This window comes from Phascolarctos cinereus, unplaced genomic scaffold (assembly GCF_003287225.1).
Source record: "Phascolarctos cinereus isolate Bilbo 61053 unplaced genomic scaffold, phaCin_HiC Scaffold_5;HRSCAF=322, whole genome shotgun sequence".
Taxonomy (NCBI): Eukaryota; Metazoa; Chordata; class Mammalia; order Diprotodontia; family Phascolarctidae; genus Phascolarctos; species Phascolarctos cinereus.
Genome location: NW_027555958.1, coordinates 352,700,831 through 352,717,867, shown reverse-complemented (window position 1 = coordinate 352,717,867; position 17,037 = coordinate 352,700,831). Strand labels below are relative to the sequence as shown.

At 42.3% G+C, this 17,037-nt stretch overlaps 1 protein-coding gene across 2 annotated transcripts in view; it reads right to left on the bottom strand.

Annotated features, from left to right (window-relative positions):
- The window catches only part of PARP1 (poly(ADP-ribose) polymerase 1), a 50,158-nt gene that overhangs the window by 10,583 nt on the left and 22,538 nt on the right, over window positions 1–17,037 (bottom strand). Inside the window, exons 7-15 of one of the 2 annotated variants that reach the window (XM_078156282.1) lie at window positions 16,563–16,739; window positions 12,600–12,744; window positions 11,022–11,162; window positions 8,760–8,954; window positions 7,160–7,228; window positions 6,489–6,621; window positions 3,772–3,967; window positions 2,751–2,879; window positions 1,440–1,523 (exon numbers count right to left, since the gene is read on the bottom strand). In XM_078156282.1, coding sequence (XP_078012408.1) covers window positions 1,440–1,523; window positions 2,751–2,879; window positions 3,772–3,967; window positions 6,489–6,621; window positions 7,160–7,228; window positions 8,760–8,954; window positions 11,022–11,162; window positions 12,600–12,744; window positions 16,563–16,739 — 1,269 coding nt within the window. Of the gene's footprint in view, window positions 1–1,439; window positions 1,524–2,750; window positions 2,880–3,771; window positions 3,968–6,488; window positions 6,622–7,159; window positions 7,229–8,711; window positions 8,955–11,021; window positions 11,163–12,599; window positions 12,745–16,562; window positions 16,740–17,037 lie in introns of both variants that reach the window. The other variant, XM_020982140.2, reaches the window with a different exon arrangement.

Genomic DNA, 17,037 nt, shown 5'->3' with positions numbered 1-17,037 from the left:
TACAGATAGCTAAACATAAGATAATTTAAAGGAAGAGAGAGAGCAGTAACAACTCGGGAGATCTGAAATTGATCCTTGAAGGAAAAGCAAAGATTCCAAGAGATAAAGAGTGAATTTGTTCTTTCCCAGGAATTAAGGAGTGAGGGGTAGTGGGTGGGAGAGAATGGAGACAGCTTGTGTGAATGAAGAGGTGGAAGACGGAATGTCACATTCATGGAGAAGCCAGTAAGTAGTTCAGTTCAGCTGAATGCAGAGAGCATGAAGGCGGAGTAATATTTAGGCAAGTCTGGAAAGGTAGGTGGGAGTCAGACTGTCATGGGTCTTAAATGCTAAGCTGAGAGGAAGAACTAAATGTACTAAATTTTTGGAGCAGGGCGAGTGATATGGTCAGCTCTATGTTTTAGGGATATATTATCTAGCCTGTAATGAAGATGGACCAGAGAGAGGAGAGACTGGCATTATTACAGGAGGCCAGGGGTGATGACAGCCTGAACTAGGGGGCTGCGTGAGATATGAGCAATGTAGACATGCAGGTGGAGGAGAGGGATGAGTCACGGATGACTGTGGATACAAACTAGAAGGTAGCTGTGCCCTTAACAGAAAAAGGGAAGTCTAGAAGAGGGATAAGTTTAAGAGGTAAGATATCAGTTGGCCTTGACAAGGAGAAGGGACAGCTTTCGCTCAGAGGCTTCCACAAGGGAGAAAAGAATGGGTGAATATATTGGGGAGTTTAAGATGCAGAACAGGAGGAATACATGATGGATGGTAGCCATTTTCTCAGTAAAGTAGAAGGCAAGATCATAAACTGAGGGAGGATGGGGTGGGCTAAGGAGAGAAAAGCTCTGGAATGATTTGGAATGGTGACAGAAAGTCAACAGAGGAAAATAAAAGGGTTTGAGTAGCCATGAGAGCCTGGTTGAGATTAGCTAACATAAATTTGTAATTGATCTAGTTGTCGTGGTTATGTGATTCCCTCCAATGGTATTTGATAGCACAGGAGTAGGAACAGAGGATGGATGGTACCAGGGATCTAGGGCTGAGGATGGGCAGGGTGTCAAGACTATGATGGGAGGTCTTTTATGGCAGCTTTAAAAAAGGACACCCCATGCAAAAACCCAACATTTTTATGGGCTGGGAAAATGAAAATCTCCAGAAAGTTTTTAACTAAAAAAAAAAAAAGGTTTACCAAATTTCTTAGGATTATCTTTCTCTTGAATTTCATCTTAAACTTTCTTGAGACAAATTAACTGAGAAGGTTGTTAAAAAGTTACTTACTACTTCCCCCTTCCTGGTCCAAATTAAAGTCTGACTTCTATAAGGGTGTGGCTCAACTGAAGCCTTGAGTGATCAATAAAATGCTTCCTATGTCTTGGAGAATGAAGGTGAATGAAAGGAGAGGGAGTGCAGTGGAGTGCAATGGCAGCCTGCTTCATGCTTACCTGCTGGACCTCGCTGAGGATTGAATATGCATTCTGGATCTGCCTCTTGCTCAGCTTTCCCAGTGGCATCTTCTGAAGGTCAATCTGATGAGAGATTCACTTCATTAGCAGTGGTTTCCCTAAAATGCTAGGGGATGATACCAATAACTCTTAAGTGACACACCTCCAATTTCAATTTCCAATTGGAATGGAGATACAGATACTAAGACCCTTATGTCTGACAAGATGTCTACCACCAGAAACAAAGAATATGGCCATAAACGTCAAATTTACAGAACTAGTCCTAAGGACTTCTGTAAAAAAGGATATTGCTACTCATCATTTGCTTTAGGGGCTACTAAAAGTCTCCAGGCTGTCCAAAAAAAAAGTTACTATCATCGGAAAAGGACATAGAATAACTTTCATCAAATGTTACATCAGTTTCTATCTCGAAGCAAGGACAGACTCCTCCTTTCTACTTGAGGGGAAAGGGTGGGAGCCAGGAAGAGAGCAATTACTCTAACACTTTCAATGCCATCTTGTAAATACGGTCGTTTCAATAAGATGACATACAAATCAGTTCAGTGTACTGGGAAGACACATCACTAAAGAAATTAAAGCCATTTTTTCTATTATTCACTTGGCCTAAACTGCAATTTCTTTTGATGGGGGAAGGGAACAAATGTGTGACTGGCTATTCTCAAGGCTGATCTAATCTGCAATTTAGACTTGTGATTTTCTTTAATAGACTAAGCATTTCTCCCTTACAAACTTATCCACAGAAAGAGTAATATTTTATTTCTGAAGGAAAGAAAAAGGCTAGAAGGGGACAGGAAAGGGAAATAGGGAGAGAGAGATGGGGTAAAAAGGGAAGGAAAGGACTGAGGAACTCAGGTGTGTCTCCAAGCAGCTTAAACCATCAGTCATCAACATAGTTTCATATTAAAACTGCCCTCTGTGGGAAAATACATTAGCATATACAGAAAAAGGATTCAGTTACTGTTCACAGGCAAGGTAAGGAAAGCTCCATTTTGCTTCAGGCTCTTTACCTAAAATAAGGAATAACCAGCTCACTAATACAGGACTGAGTAAGGACCTGTGATTTCAGTGTAGAGGTAACTTCCAGAGGAGGAAGCTCCCTTCACCAAAACCTTTCCCTACAGTGTGAGAACTGCCTCATACACTAGGAGGGAAAGTGAACAGTAAGGACTAGAGGCAGGCCTTGAAGCCAAGTAAAGAAAGGCCTGTATTCTGTCCACTACCTCTGGCAGCCCCTTATACCTCCAACATTGTCAACAAATGGGCTGGCCAAAGTTAACAACATGCAACAACCTCGAATTCCACCATGGCCTTTTTCATACTCTCCACATCAAAGATCATCTTGATAAGGTTCTGAACTGGTTTGGGGAGTTTCGACTTGGTGCCGGCACTGACAGTCAGCTTCTTCACAGCCTCTTCATCCTGGGGGAGGGGTGGAGGAATCAGATAAGAAAGCAGGGAAGGAAACAGACCTCAATGCTTTAGGAACTGCAAACCAGTAACATCTATCTACACTAGCAAAAATAATCCTGGACTTCAAGGACATTATATTCTAATATTTACACTGTAATGATCACTATAGGTTTTGGACAAATGATTAAGGGGTAAGGAGAGAAAGGTCTAAGAAGGTCCTAATGGTACTGACCTGCAATTCTCAAATGACTTTCCCTCCCATTCATCAGACATTCAATTCTATTGGTATATGGACCCCATCAACCCAATTAGGGTCATAGTAAGGAGTAATTGCACTAGCAGTTTGAAAAGTCTCAGAGTATTCATTGCTTGGAGGTACTGAGAGGCTTTGTCCAAGGTCACACAGCCAAAAGAAAGAGTTTTTAATGAATGATTTAAAAAAGACACGCATGTTTAAATAAAAACAAAAAGCCCTTAAAAAATACTAAGAGCTTTCCAGTAGAAATGGAGAGGTACAGAAGAATACTCAATCTTCAACCAATCTTCTATTAAGAGAGAGATCCAAAACACCAATTTAAGATTTTCTTTCCTCTCTTGTTGGAAAGCAAGAGAACAAAAGCACTTTTAAGGCCTTGTGAACCAGAGATCGGCATCAGATTTAATTTAAGTCAGGGAATCTGGCAGACAGACTCCTTAGTTCTCTATCTGGACTTTGAACTGGGAAGCTGCTTTCTTCTAATAGGTAAAGTGGGGGGGGGGGAATGTCAGTCTCTCCAATGATTTATTAAAGTATTACATTCTTTCCCTCCCATGTCTCTTCCTATAAAACTTTAAAGCAAAGACCTTCCTTCACTAGTTGTAGGAAGGGCATACTATTTTTGATGGAAGGGTGTTAGATTACCTGCCCGTAGTCAATCTCCAGGGGATAGAACTTCTTGGGATATTTAATGAAATTGCTGGAATGCCAGGAGTTGCCCGTTTTCTCCTCATATAACTTCAAAAAATGATCAATGGCATCTTCCCTGGATGACATCTGTTCTAGTTTATTGCTGCCAATCACAGTGCCCACTCGGCCCCAAGATCTAAATATCCAGTACCTGGAGTAAGGAGCAGGGAGAGACAAAAATGGTCAAAAGGCCTGAAATTTAGTTACGTGTTTTTCTACTGAGAGGAAAAGACTTTCCAAAGAAACTTTAATACTAAACAGCAGCAGCAACAAAAAACCCAAGGACAATTAAAAGTTTCGGAAAGTTCACAGGCTCTTTACTCCCCCATAAATGCTCTATCCAAGCTCAGTGGTAAGCTGTGTTTAGTGTGGGCTGCTGGCCTGAAGACAGCACGAGGGAGTTAAACTTCCATTTGTGTCAGGCTGGCCTAAGGCCTTCTAAGAAATGTCATTCTTGACCACTAGGAGAGCTCCCCCATCAACCCCACCCCAAAGTAGCCTGTATCATCTGTGCTACCCACCATTACACGCAGATACAGATACATACAACCTGCCACCAAACCTTTATCCCCTTCCTCCCAAACAAGAAAACTGAGGACAAAAAGTTAGACTGTTGAACCTGAGGCACATTAATACAGTTTGCTCCTGGCCCCCAACAGCTGTACTTGGAACCTGTTAACTCTTGTCCTTTCTGGCCCATGGATCATCCTTATGATTCACAACTGCAGGAGAGGAAAAAACTCCTATCCTCTTAAGAAGAGATTATTTTGGTTATAGAAACCATTCGTGGGGATGGTGTGGAACATTAGATTTGGGGGTCGGAAGACCTGGGCTCACCCCTGAGCTGTGTAACCTATCAAGCAGGATGAGCTCATCATTTTCATTTCTTTTTTGCTTTTCAAAAATTGGTGTTTTTTTTTTTTTTGCAATTACACGTAAGGAAAGTTTTCAACATTACATTTTATATGATATTGAGTTCCAAGCTTTTTTCTCTCTCACTCCTCCCCCAAAACGGCAAATAATCTGATATTGGCCATCCACGTACAATCATATTAAACATAATTCCACATTAGTCATTTTGTGAAAGAATCATCAGAACAAAAGGCAAAAACCAAGAGAAAGAAAAAACAAAAACAAGGTGAAAATAGTATGCTTCGATCTGCATTCAGAATCTGTTTTTCTTTTTCTGGATATGGACAGCATTTTCCATCATGAGTCTTTTGGGGTTTTTTAGATCCTTATATCGCTGAAAAGAATTAAGTCTATCAAAGTTGGTCATTGCACAATGTGGTTGCTACTGCATACAATATTCTCCCGGTTCTGCTCACCACTCAGCATCAGTTCATGTGAGTCTTCCCAGGATTCTCTGAAATCTGTCTGTTCATCATTTTTTATAGCACAATAGTATTCCATCACATTCATACACTACAACTTTTTCAGCCATTCCCCAACTGACGGGCAACCCCTCAATTTCCAATTCCTGCACCATGAAAAGAGCTGCTATATTTTTATATACACAGGTCCTTTTCCCTTTTCTATGATCTCTTTGTCTCTGTACATACTATATGTCTACACACACACACACACACACACACACACTATAGTAGTACTAGTAGTAGTATTGCTAGATCAACTGGTATGCACAAATTTATAGCTCTTTGACCACAGTTTCAAATTATTGAGCCCATCATTTCAACACTGACATTATTCTGGTGATGGTATAAAAGAAAAAACACCATCTTCAAAGAATCTAATCTACAGTGACCCAGAAGGTAAAGGAGACAAAGTGAGTTTAATAGGCTATGGAATATTAACCAACAATGATTACTGGAAAAAAAATCATAGAGGATTTCATCCAAGAAATGCAAAATTGGAAAAGGAAGTGGGACAATCATGTAGTGAGAGGTGCCACAGTAGATAAATGACTGAGCCTGGAGTCAGGAGTACCTGAATTCGAATTTGGCCTTGGACTCTTACTAGATGCGGGACCCTGGGCAAGTCACTTAACCCTATTTGCCTCAGTTTCTGCATTTGTAAAATGGGGGTGAAAACAGCACTTACCTTTTAGGGTTGTTGTGTGAGGATGAAATGAAGTTCATACCTTACAAAGCAAAGGCTTTGCAAGCCTTCAGCATTATATAAATGCTGGCTGTTATTATTCAATGGACAGCCCCACATAATTAATATTAATATGCAGAGGAAGGCCTCCAGAAATGTGGGAGAGGTCCTCTTTGGAACTCAAGGACAAGAATTCTACAGGATAAGAGTATGGATACATTGAATGAAGTGTAGCTGTTTAGCCAGAAGGGGAATCAGGAAGGGAACAACAGACATCTTTGGATTTCTGAAGCTCTGTCGTATGGAAAAGATTGTTCTGCTTGGGCCCAGGGAGCAGAACTAGGAACAAAGAACAGATGTTCCAGAGAGGAATGTTCAGGCTTGACAGAAGGACAAACTCCCTAACTGTTGAGAACGGCCTCCAAGTTGAGTAGGTTAGTGAAGACGAGGCCAGGTGACCACTTCTTGGGAGACACTGTAGAAGGACTCTCGGTTCAGGTGGAGGCCACTGATGTCACTTCCCACTCTCAGACTCTGTTTCTGTGAAACATTCACTGAACCCAGCACTCCAAAAACTGCTCTAACCCGTGCCCACTCCTGCCCCAAGAACCCACCTGACTTCGCGATCATCCTCCAGGAGCTGCAGCTTATAATACGAGTTGGTGCCTTTAACAATGTCCACAAGGCCGAGGGTGGCACTGAAGATTTTTCCATTTTTCTCAAGTACATGAGCCGAGTCCTCAAGCCCTGATCAAAGAGGCAAAGTAGACGCCGTTTTTGAAATAATCACAGATACAGAGCTGGACTGGACCTCAAAGGCCATGTCATGTAATCCAACCCCGCACTCCTGCAAATTTATACAGGAGGAAACAAAACAGGGACCGAGAGAACATGAAAGTGACTTGCCCAGGGCCACAGGAATAGTACATGGGAGACCCAGAATTTGAATCCAATTCCTTTAGATCGCAGAACTCTTCCCCTTACACTAAACTTTTCCTTTGCCACGCAGGATTAAGGATGCACTCCAAGAAAGAAGAGGGAGAATCCTAGGCAGGATACTCTAAAGGGCTCAGATACTGACTAAATTCAATTACACCAACTTACAATTCAAGATCTATCCTACACGCTTACTGAGGGGTGGGAGAGGAAAATTAAGACAATGTTAGATAACCACATATTCGCAAGAGTAAGTAATTTCTCAGGCAATCTTTTTAGATTTTCCCTTCCTCAAACACTACATCAAAACCCTTTAAGACTGCTCTGCTGCCCTCTAAGTTTCACTCACCAGAATCAGGATCCACAGCTGCTCCACCTTTTAGTGTTAATTTCATTTTCTTTTCTGATTTGTTGGTCCCTGCAAAGGAAAAACAGAAAGGTAATGAGTGAGGGGCTGCTTTAGGAAAAGGAAGTGCCTGAACCCTCCCTGACCTTCTTTAAAAAATGAGCTGCAGTATCATTAACATGAAAACAAATTCCTGAGAAGGGTATGGATAAGCTGGACAGTGTCCAGAGGAGAGCAACCAAGACTGTGAAGGGCGCTGGAACTGGACTGTAGGAGGCACTGGACATGAGCAGGCTGGATGAAAGGACAGCAGGCTTTAGATTTGCTCTATTTGGCCACAAAGGGTAGGCCAGGAGCAATGAATGGAAAGTATACAGCATAGTGGCAAATTCAGACCTGATGCCACTTCTTAAAAAAATTATTTACTTTTCAACATTCACTTCCACAAGATCTTGAGTTCCAAAAGTTCTCCCCCATCTCTCCCCTCCCCCCACCCAAAATGGTGTGCATTCTGAATACCCCTTCCCCTGATCTGCCCTCCCTTCTATCACCCACCCCTTTTTATTTTCCTGTAAGGCAGGATAGATTTCTATACCTCACTGCCTGCATATATTTCCTACTTGCATGTGAAAACAAATTTTTAACATTTGTTTTTAAAACGGTAGGCTCCAAATTCTCTCCCTTCCTCCCTGTCTGCCCACCCTTATTGAGAGAGCAAGCAACTCCACACAGATTACACACGTGTAGTCATGCAAAATACTTCCATAATAGGCATGTTGTAAAAAATGGTTTCTCCTCATCCTATCCCACCCCCCATTTATTCTATTCTCTCCTCTGACCCGGTCTCTCCTCAAAAGTGTTTGCTTCTGATTACCCCATCCCTCAGTCTGCCCTCCCTTCTATCATCCCCCTACTCTCTTATCCCTTTCCCCCCTACTTTCCTGTAGGGTAAGATATCAATTTCCATACCCAATTGAGTGTGTATGCTATTCCCTTCTTAAGCCAAATCCCATGAGAGTAAGATGCATTCATTCCCTCTCACCTCCCCCCCCTTCCCCTCCATGGTAAAAGCTTTTTCTTCCCTCTTTTATGTGAGGGAATTTACCCCATGCTACCTCTCCATCTCCCTTTCTCCTTCTCCTTGTACAATCCTCTTTAACCCTTTAATTTTTTATATCCCATGCCACTTTTTAACAATGAAAGCCGCCCCAAAGCAGAGTGGACTACCCCCAGGTGGTGGTGAGTTCTTACTCCTGGAGGTCTTCAAGAGGCTGGCCAACCACATGTTGGGTATGCTGTAGTGGGGATAGCTTTCTAGTATGGGCTAGACTGTATGGCTGCTGAGGAACCTTCCAACTCTCAAATTATGTGATGACAGATTGGTACCTGACCCAGCTGGGTGGCACTAGGCCAAGGCTAAGAAAACCCTACGCAATTATGTGCATAAATTGAGAAGCCAGTAGAGCGGCCCAGCCACCATGGTCCTAGACACCAGGACAGCCAAGCTAAGCCAGTGTAGGGGCAGGACCCTGAGGAAGCCTCTCTCTGAACTCACCTTCCTCCTCCTTGACTTGACCTTTGCTCTTCTTGGAAGAAGAGACACCTGACTTCCCTCCTGGCTTCCCTTCAACAGGTTCTTTCTTCACTTCAGCACCCCAGGAGGACAAGGTGTGCAGAGAGAGCAGCTCCTGGAGGCTCTTGCTGGAAGCAGAGACATCCTGGAGGAAATCCTCTGAAACCACGCGCACATTGGCTTCTTTGACCTCTTCCATCTTCTTACTCATCTTCTCAACCTCCTCTGTTCAAACAGATAAGAAGCTAGTTGAGATCAAAATTGAAAACTACACTGGATAAAGGTACATTATTCCAAGGAAAATATGAACAACACTGTATTACAGAAAGGGCATAGATGCTGGAATCAGGACCAGAGTTCAAATCCTGCCACCGGTGCTTCCTACCTGTGTGACCCTGAACAAATCAATCTCCCTAGGGCCCAATTAGAAAACTGTAAAATGAGGGGGGTGGTTCTTAGCCCCCCTCCCTTTTAAAAAATCTCAATCTCTTTCTCCCGCCTATACTCCTTTCCTTTCCTTCAATACTTTTATTACTATAGTAACACCTAAATTATTTTTCTAATTTAATAAGTTCACTTTGTATCATCAAATGTTCACTGAACACCTAACTGTGGGCAAGACACCATTCGAGGCATCACGGAGAATGGAGGGAATAATGTGTAAAAGATGGTCCCTCCTCCTAAGAGGAGATGAGACAGATACACTAAAAAATGAATGACAATGTAAGACCTTGGACAAATCATTTGATCTTTCTAGGCCTCAGTTTCATCATCTGTAAAATGAGAGTCAAATCAGATGGCCTCAGAGTTCACTTCCAGCTTTACATTTATGATTCTATAATACATACTAAGAATTTAATGAGTTTATTTTTTTCTTAAATTTTTTTGGGGGGCTAGGCAACTGGGTTAAATGACTTGTCCAGGGTCACACAGCTAGTAAATGTCAAATGTCTGAGGCTGAATTTGAACTCAGGTTCTCCTGACTCCAGGGCTAGTGCTCTATCCACCGCACCACCTAGCTGCCCTGGCATTTAATGAATTTAAACAAAATCTTAGCAGGTACTGTTAAATTAGGGTTCACAAACTTATTTTTAAAAATATTTTTGATAACTATGTTTAATAGAAATAGCTTCCTTTGTAATCCTATGGATTTTATTTCATGCATTTAAAAGCAGTGTTAAAAATTTTACATAAAAAAAAACCCAAAAAGACTTCCCAAACCAGACTAAGAGGCTTTAGACCAGACTACCAAAGACACCCCAGAGAGTGAGAGCTGGGGCAGAGGGAGAAGCTGATTCTTACTTCATTAATCCCCTGGAATATTGGGAAAGACAGGTCGTGAATCAGCTATGTCACTTTGTCCTCTTCTAGCTCTTACCTGTTCTTTGTCCATCTCAGCATTAAACAAAGGAAGCAAAATAATCACTGAAGAAGTGATTTAGAGGGAAGATTCAGAATTTCAATTTGTCACCTGTCTACTTTCTGTGTCCAAATCCATACCTGTCTTCCTATTAACGTAGGTGACTAGGAACTAGTGAAAAGGTCAAAATCTTGTGCTCTTGCTTTACACAGGCCCCCTGTACACATTTTGGCTTAGCCCTTCCATCCATTTATAGAAAAGTAGTTATTTTAAAGTCATATGATATTTTTTACGTTTAAACTTCAGATAATGCAATTCCTTGGACCAGGCAGTAAGTATACACAACCTGATTTCCCACATGGCTTGCATCTGGGGAAAAGAAACAAATAACTCCAGACTAAATATTTAAGCCTATGAAACAGCAAATTCACCCACACAGCTCCCAAAGCCATGCTGGCACACTCAGGGAATGATATGCATGAACACCAGTCATATGGTTTCCCTCCTGCCACTTAACCTGTGGTTCTTCACTTACTTGGGCTCACTCAATTACCTCTCTAGGTAAAACATGAAAAGGAACAATTTCAAGGGGACGATGTGAGGAGGGGAGAGGATTCTTCTCACCCAGGGAACCCCAATGCTGTTGAGCAATGTCACAGTGCCTTGGCTATCAGGCCCTGAAGATGGAGAAAGGTGAGGCCTGCCTCTTTGTTCTGCAATTGTTTCACTACCTTAGTTTTAGTTTTCTAATTAGACCGTCAGCTCTCTAAAATAAAAGCAGGACCAAGGCTCACTTTTTCTGTAGAACCTAGCCCTGTGTGGCCCAAAATGGTGCATCATAAACACACAATGCTTTGGTAAAAGCTCCCCCTTCTCAAGACCAGGGTTCCATGAGCTCTAGAAATACAGTACAATCACAAAGACAAACTCACTTTTTGTACTAATGCAGAGGGAAGCTTTGTTAGCTGTCCCCGTCAGCTTCCCCCCAAGTTCTTCTATTGCGGCTTTCATTTCATCCTTGTTTCTGGAGAGCTTCCCCAGAGTCAGAATCTTCATGCTGGACAATGGCTTGTCTATGATGGAAAGAAACACAACTATTAAGCAGAGATGACACCACAACTGCTCAGGGGAGTCAGACTGTGGGGGAGGGATGGGAGAGAAATCAGACACTGTGGAAAATAGAGGGAGCCTCACACTAAACTAGACTGGTTACCAACCCAGCTTTGTGCAGGCCACAAACACCACCCCCTTCATTAGAGCTAAGAGTCTGGGGAAAGAAAAGATTCCAGTTGAAAAGAGTTAAGTCACAGTAAGAAAACAGACGCTGCCTGATTAAGGGATTCCCAGCTCCGAGAAAAGAGCCAGAGAGAGGCCATGGGGACTTGGGCTTCCAAGTTCTGTCCACAGGCTCCGTGCTGGGGGAGGCGTGCATGGTGAGAAGGGGGGAGAGGCCCAGCAAGAGGATGAGGGGAGATCTGGTACAGGCTGGGATAGGGGTGTCTGGTTAAAAGGAGATTAAGTACTTCTGGAATTGGCAACACTGGTCTCCAGGAAAAAATCATTAATAATGATGAGGAAGATGGTAATGGAAAGAATAGCCAGCACCTGTATAGTGCTTTACGGTTTGCAAAGCACTTTCAAAAATATCATCACACTGTGGAGGCAGGCCCAGGCAGATAAGCCCCACCAACATGGTGCTCTAATCAACCAGAGACCAAACCCCCAATATCCACCAAGTAGACAAAGCAACTGTCAGTCTAGAAGAAATGGCTCCACTTGACCTCACCTGGCACGGTGGGGACAGAGGAAGGGCCAGATCAGTCTTCTAATCACTGGCAATGTTCTGGAGTCTCTCATCAACACCAATAAGTAACCAACTTGGCCATAACAGCTTATGCATCCCCCCCAAAGAATCCCTGGGGCTCAGAAGACCCTCCCTGACAAAAAGACCAAGGGTTAACATAGTACCCCGTTTTCCCAAAAAGGTCAGTAGGACACTTTGGACTCAAAAGTACATAAACCAAAGGCTTTAGGAGGCACCACAGGGTCTCCAAAATCCAAAAACCAATCAACAAGCACTTATTAAACACTTGATGTGTGCACAAAGTGACAACACTGCCCTCATGGAGCTGACATTCTATCTGAAGGACAATAAAAAAGCTTCCCATGGTCTTCTGATACCTCTTAGAAAGGGGGCGGGGGTAAGGGAGTTAGCACTGTCATATCCCGAGAAGCAAGAGAAGAAGCAGAAAGACCTCTCCAGAGGTCCCAGAAGAACAATGCTCCTCATGAACTAAGTCAAAGGTGACAAGGCCCCCTGCTTTGGGCCAACATACACCTTATATACAGCCTCGCCCTCAGCTCCTTTCCAGCTGCTGCAAATGAAAAAAACAAAACAGTAAGACTTAAAAAAAATAGTAAAGGAATTTGCAGGTGGCTAAACCAGGCTGATTTGCTGGGCCTCCGGAGAAGAGCCTCAAGAGGGCCGTCCTAGATCCCTAGCCACTCACCTGGTAGGGCTGAGGAGTTCACGGTGGGAGGGGTTGCCACTGATGAGGGGAGTGGTTTTGAAGCTGGGGCATTAGCTTCTGGGGGGAACACTCGGTCCTGCTTTTTGCACTTAAATTTTCTGAGGTAAGAGATTTCCCGGAACTCCTACGGAACAGAAGTTTAAGGAGGTCAGAAGCCAGCACCACCCTGAAAAGCTTAGAAACATTTAGGTATTGTTGATGTCTGAATATATCTTTTTTATGCGGGCTTTTGTCTTGGGAGGGTAACAATGTATAGCAAAACATGATGGAGCAGACTTATTTCACTAAATTATTACTATAATCTTTATGTTAAAAAAAAAAAGTAGTCTTTGCTCAGAAAAACCCCAGTCAGTACAATGATAGGAGGCAGCATCATACAAAGGGCTGTAGGGTCAGAGAACCTGAGCTCAAATCTTGCACCTGACACTTTCTGGTGACCTTTGGTACCCTAGGTAGCTATCACTTAGTCTATCCTAGTTTTGGTCCCCTAACATGCGTGGAGACCACCACCTAGGTGACTTTTTGATTTATGTCTTAAAACCTGGTGTCCAGAGCTCAATACGATGTGGTCTGACCAACTCAGAGTATGGGAGAGTGACGGTACCTTCCTTTGTTCTAAGCACTTATCTTTTTGTTGTCGTCTAGTCATTTCAGTCATGTCTGACTCTTTATGACCCCATGTGGGGTTTTCTTGGGCAGATACTGGAGTGGTTTGCCATTTCCTTTTCCAGATGATTTTTACAGATGAGGAAACTGAAGTAAACAGGGTTAAATGACTTGTCCAGGGTCACAGAGTTAGTGTCAAAGGCTGGCTTTGAACTGGGGTCTTCCTGACTCCAGGCTCCTCTATCCACTGTGCCATCTATCTGCCTAAGCATTTATCACACATATATTATAAAGTTCTGTAACTTTATCATTGTATGTGTCCTCTCCATCAAAGCAGGTCACAACCTCTCTGTACCTTAAACTAGCCTTTGTAAATTGTGGTGGCCAAACATTCATCAACCTTCTGGCGAGAGGGAAAGCTAGGTGTTGTAGTGGACAGAACAATGGCACTGGAGTCAGGAGGACCTGAGTTCAAATCTGGTCTCAGACCAGATACTTCACACTTAGTAGCTGTGTGACCCTGGGCAAGTCACTTAACCCCAATTGCCTCACCAAAAACAAACAAAAACAAAACAAACAAAAAAAACCTTCTGGTGAGGAATCTTGCCAACTTAGGTGGGCTGCTTCTCAGGTGAGACGTGTCTCACTGAAGCCTTTATAGTAGGGGAATTTCCAGAGAGGAAATTCTCTCTATCAACGTAAATTGATAGGGGCAACCACAGAAAAGTCACTTCAACTAAACTAAAATAGAGATAATAATGCCTGTGGTACCTCTTTCACGGGGTTGCTGTGCAGATCAGATGAAATAACATTCTGTGAAGCATTTTACACATGTTAAAAGCAGTTATTATTCTCAATGCAGATTTTAAGCTTGCTTTCTACTCATCATGGCCTTGTTGATTCATAGTAAGCTCATTAACCCCAAGTTTTCTTGGTACAAATTAAGGTTTGTCTCTCCATTCCTGCACTTGTACAGTTATTTTTAAACTCAAATGCAACTTTATACTGACCCCTAAATTTCATAATTTCCTTTTTGAATTTATTTAGTCATACCGGGCAATAATTCAATAAATATGTATTAAGAGCCTACTATGTGCCAGGCACCATGCTAAGCTTTAGCTATTCCTTTCATCTGTGTGTCAACTGAACAAGGCAGTATCCCATGTCTTCCCCCAAGTTACTGCCATATTTCAAACTGTTAGTTTCCATGACAAATGCTGAAGGAGTTGCAGGAAAACAAGCACATTAATGCAGTGTTGGGAGAGCTGTGAATTGGTCCAGTCATTCTGCAAAACAATTTGGAGCCATGCCCCGCAAAGTCACTAACTACCAGAAAGAAGAAAAGGACCCAAGTACGCATAAATATTTATAGCAGTTCTTTTTTTGTGAGGGGAAAGCAATAGAAAAAAAGGGGGTGCCCATCTACTGAGGAATAACTGAATAAATTATGGTATGGGAATATAACAGAATACTATTGTGCCACAAGAAATGATGACTTGTATGAACTGATGCAGAGTGGAGTGAACAAAACGTGAATAACTTACATGATGACAACACTGTAAATACAAACAAGAACTCGGATCAATACAATGACCAACCCTGATTCCAGATACAGAAACGTTTAAAACCTCCATTTTGTTAAAACTGTAAGTATTAAGAAATAATATTTCTTTTCTAAAGCCCTTTCCGGTCTCCAGGGACAAGGCCGGTAAAGGTAGGTGTGACTGGCAATCAAGGTCAAAAAAGTTTTTCTCAGGGAAATGGTTAAAGGTGGTAACCAACCTTTGAACAAAGAATAACTCTGGTCTTATTCACATCACTGCCTTCTCTACCCCGAAAGGATCCAATCAAATGTCCTCTATTCCAAGAAAATGGAGGCACCCCTGCAGCTCCAACTCAGAAAAGACTCTCTCTATTGCTGTCCCACAAACCCTTGTCAGGGAGTGGTCCAGGACAATTCTGCAATGTTAATTAACCCAAACTGCATTTTCATGTATTTTAATATTTTCCTGGTTCAAGATTCCTGTAATTGTTACCTAAAATTGTGTTGAGGCAGAGTCATAGTGGAGGGCATGGGGAAAAGTAGGAGAACTACGCCAGTTTGGATATCTCTCTCTTCAAGATAAAAATGCTTGATAGTGATTTAAAATAACTTCTTTCTGGTACATTTGAAACCATACATGCAGAGTAGAGCATTAACATTTTTTTCTTTGCTACAGAGGACTGATGATGACCCTCAAACAGAGATGGACTCAAGAGGCAGAATGAGACAGGCATATGGCCAACGTGGCAATCTGTTTTGCTTGACAATACATATTAGTAGGGTTTTGTTTTTCCTGGTTTCCCCTCCACTCCCCAATAAGAGTAGAAGATGTGAGGAAAAGAAAATAAATGCTTGTTAACTGAAAAACAAAATGAAAAGGGAAAAAAAATGGGCAGTTTCCAAATTTATTCAACCTTTATCCCAGGAATTAAGCAGTAATTTTCTAATAGTTCTACATTAAAAAAAGAAAGCTTTTTGAAAAAAACTTCTTGATCACTGTAGTTTGGCCTACACTATAAATAAGACTAGGCAGTTAAATGAAGGCAGCTAGGTGGCACAGTGGGTAAGACCACTGGACCTGGAGTCAGAAACACTAGAGCTCAAATCTGACCTGGGCAAGTCACTCAAACCACACCTGTATTAAGAACCGGAGAAGGAAATGGCAAACCATTTTAGTATCTTTGCCAAGAAAACCCCATGGTCCATGGAATCATGAAGACTGGGACATGACTGAACAACAAAAGGCAATTAACTATTCTCAAAGGAAGGTTCGGGAGGCAAGCATACAATGTTTCATATATACAAACACGGGCCTGAGATCCATGTAAGTTTAGAAAATAGCTAACTGTTGAAAAGACTGAAAAAGTGTAGCTCAAGCTTGGCTCCTGAAAAGAGAGATGCAAAGGCAAATTCCTCCCCTCTTCGAAAAGACAGGAGACTATTAAAGCTGAAAGTGACACTAAGGCTTCTGGGGTGCTCTATACACCGTCAGATATGGTTGATACGTGGTTAGTTTTGCTGAATTGCTTTGTTCCCTCTTTGTAATTTATTCTGGGTAATGCAGGGGGAGGGATAATTTGGGAAATAAAGGTGATGTAAAAAAAGATGATCATACATACATACATACATACATACACACACACACATACACACACACACACACACACACACACACACACACACACTCATACAGAAGATACTGGACCTGTTGTCCAGTGGCCTCAGTAGCAGGGGGCTAAGGAGCAAGCTCATGAGTCCTCTCCAGCCCTCAAAAGCTGAGTCTGCCCACTTACTTTGGGGATGATCCACTCCTGCCGGCTGGGAGTCTGTGTCTTGGCAACGCACTTGGTCCAGGCAGTAATGTCTCCAGTGCAATAGTATGCATCACTCTTGAAGACAAACTGTCCTTTGCACTCCTCACAGGGGAGAAGCGCTCCAAAAGCCATCCCATCGGCTACTCTGTCTAATATCTTCAGTGAGAAAAGGAACAAACAAACCCAACAGTCAGAGAACTATGGAGAAGGTTGAGAAGAGAGAAAAATGCAACAGTCTACTACGAGTTGGAAAGATGTGGACAATTAATAAGCATTTATTAAGCACCTATTTCAGGCACTGTGCTAAGCATTAGGGATAGAAGACAAAAATGAAACCATTTCTGCCCTCAAGGAGCTTACATCCTATCGGGGAGACAGTCTATACACAAACATATACAATGAAAACTTTTTTAGGAGTAAGGTCACTAAAAGCTGGGGGAACCAGGAAAAGCTT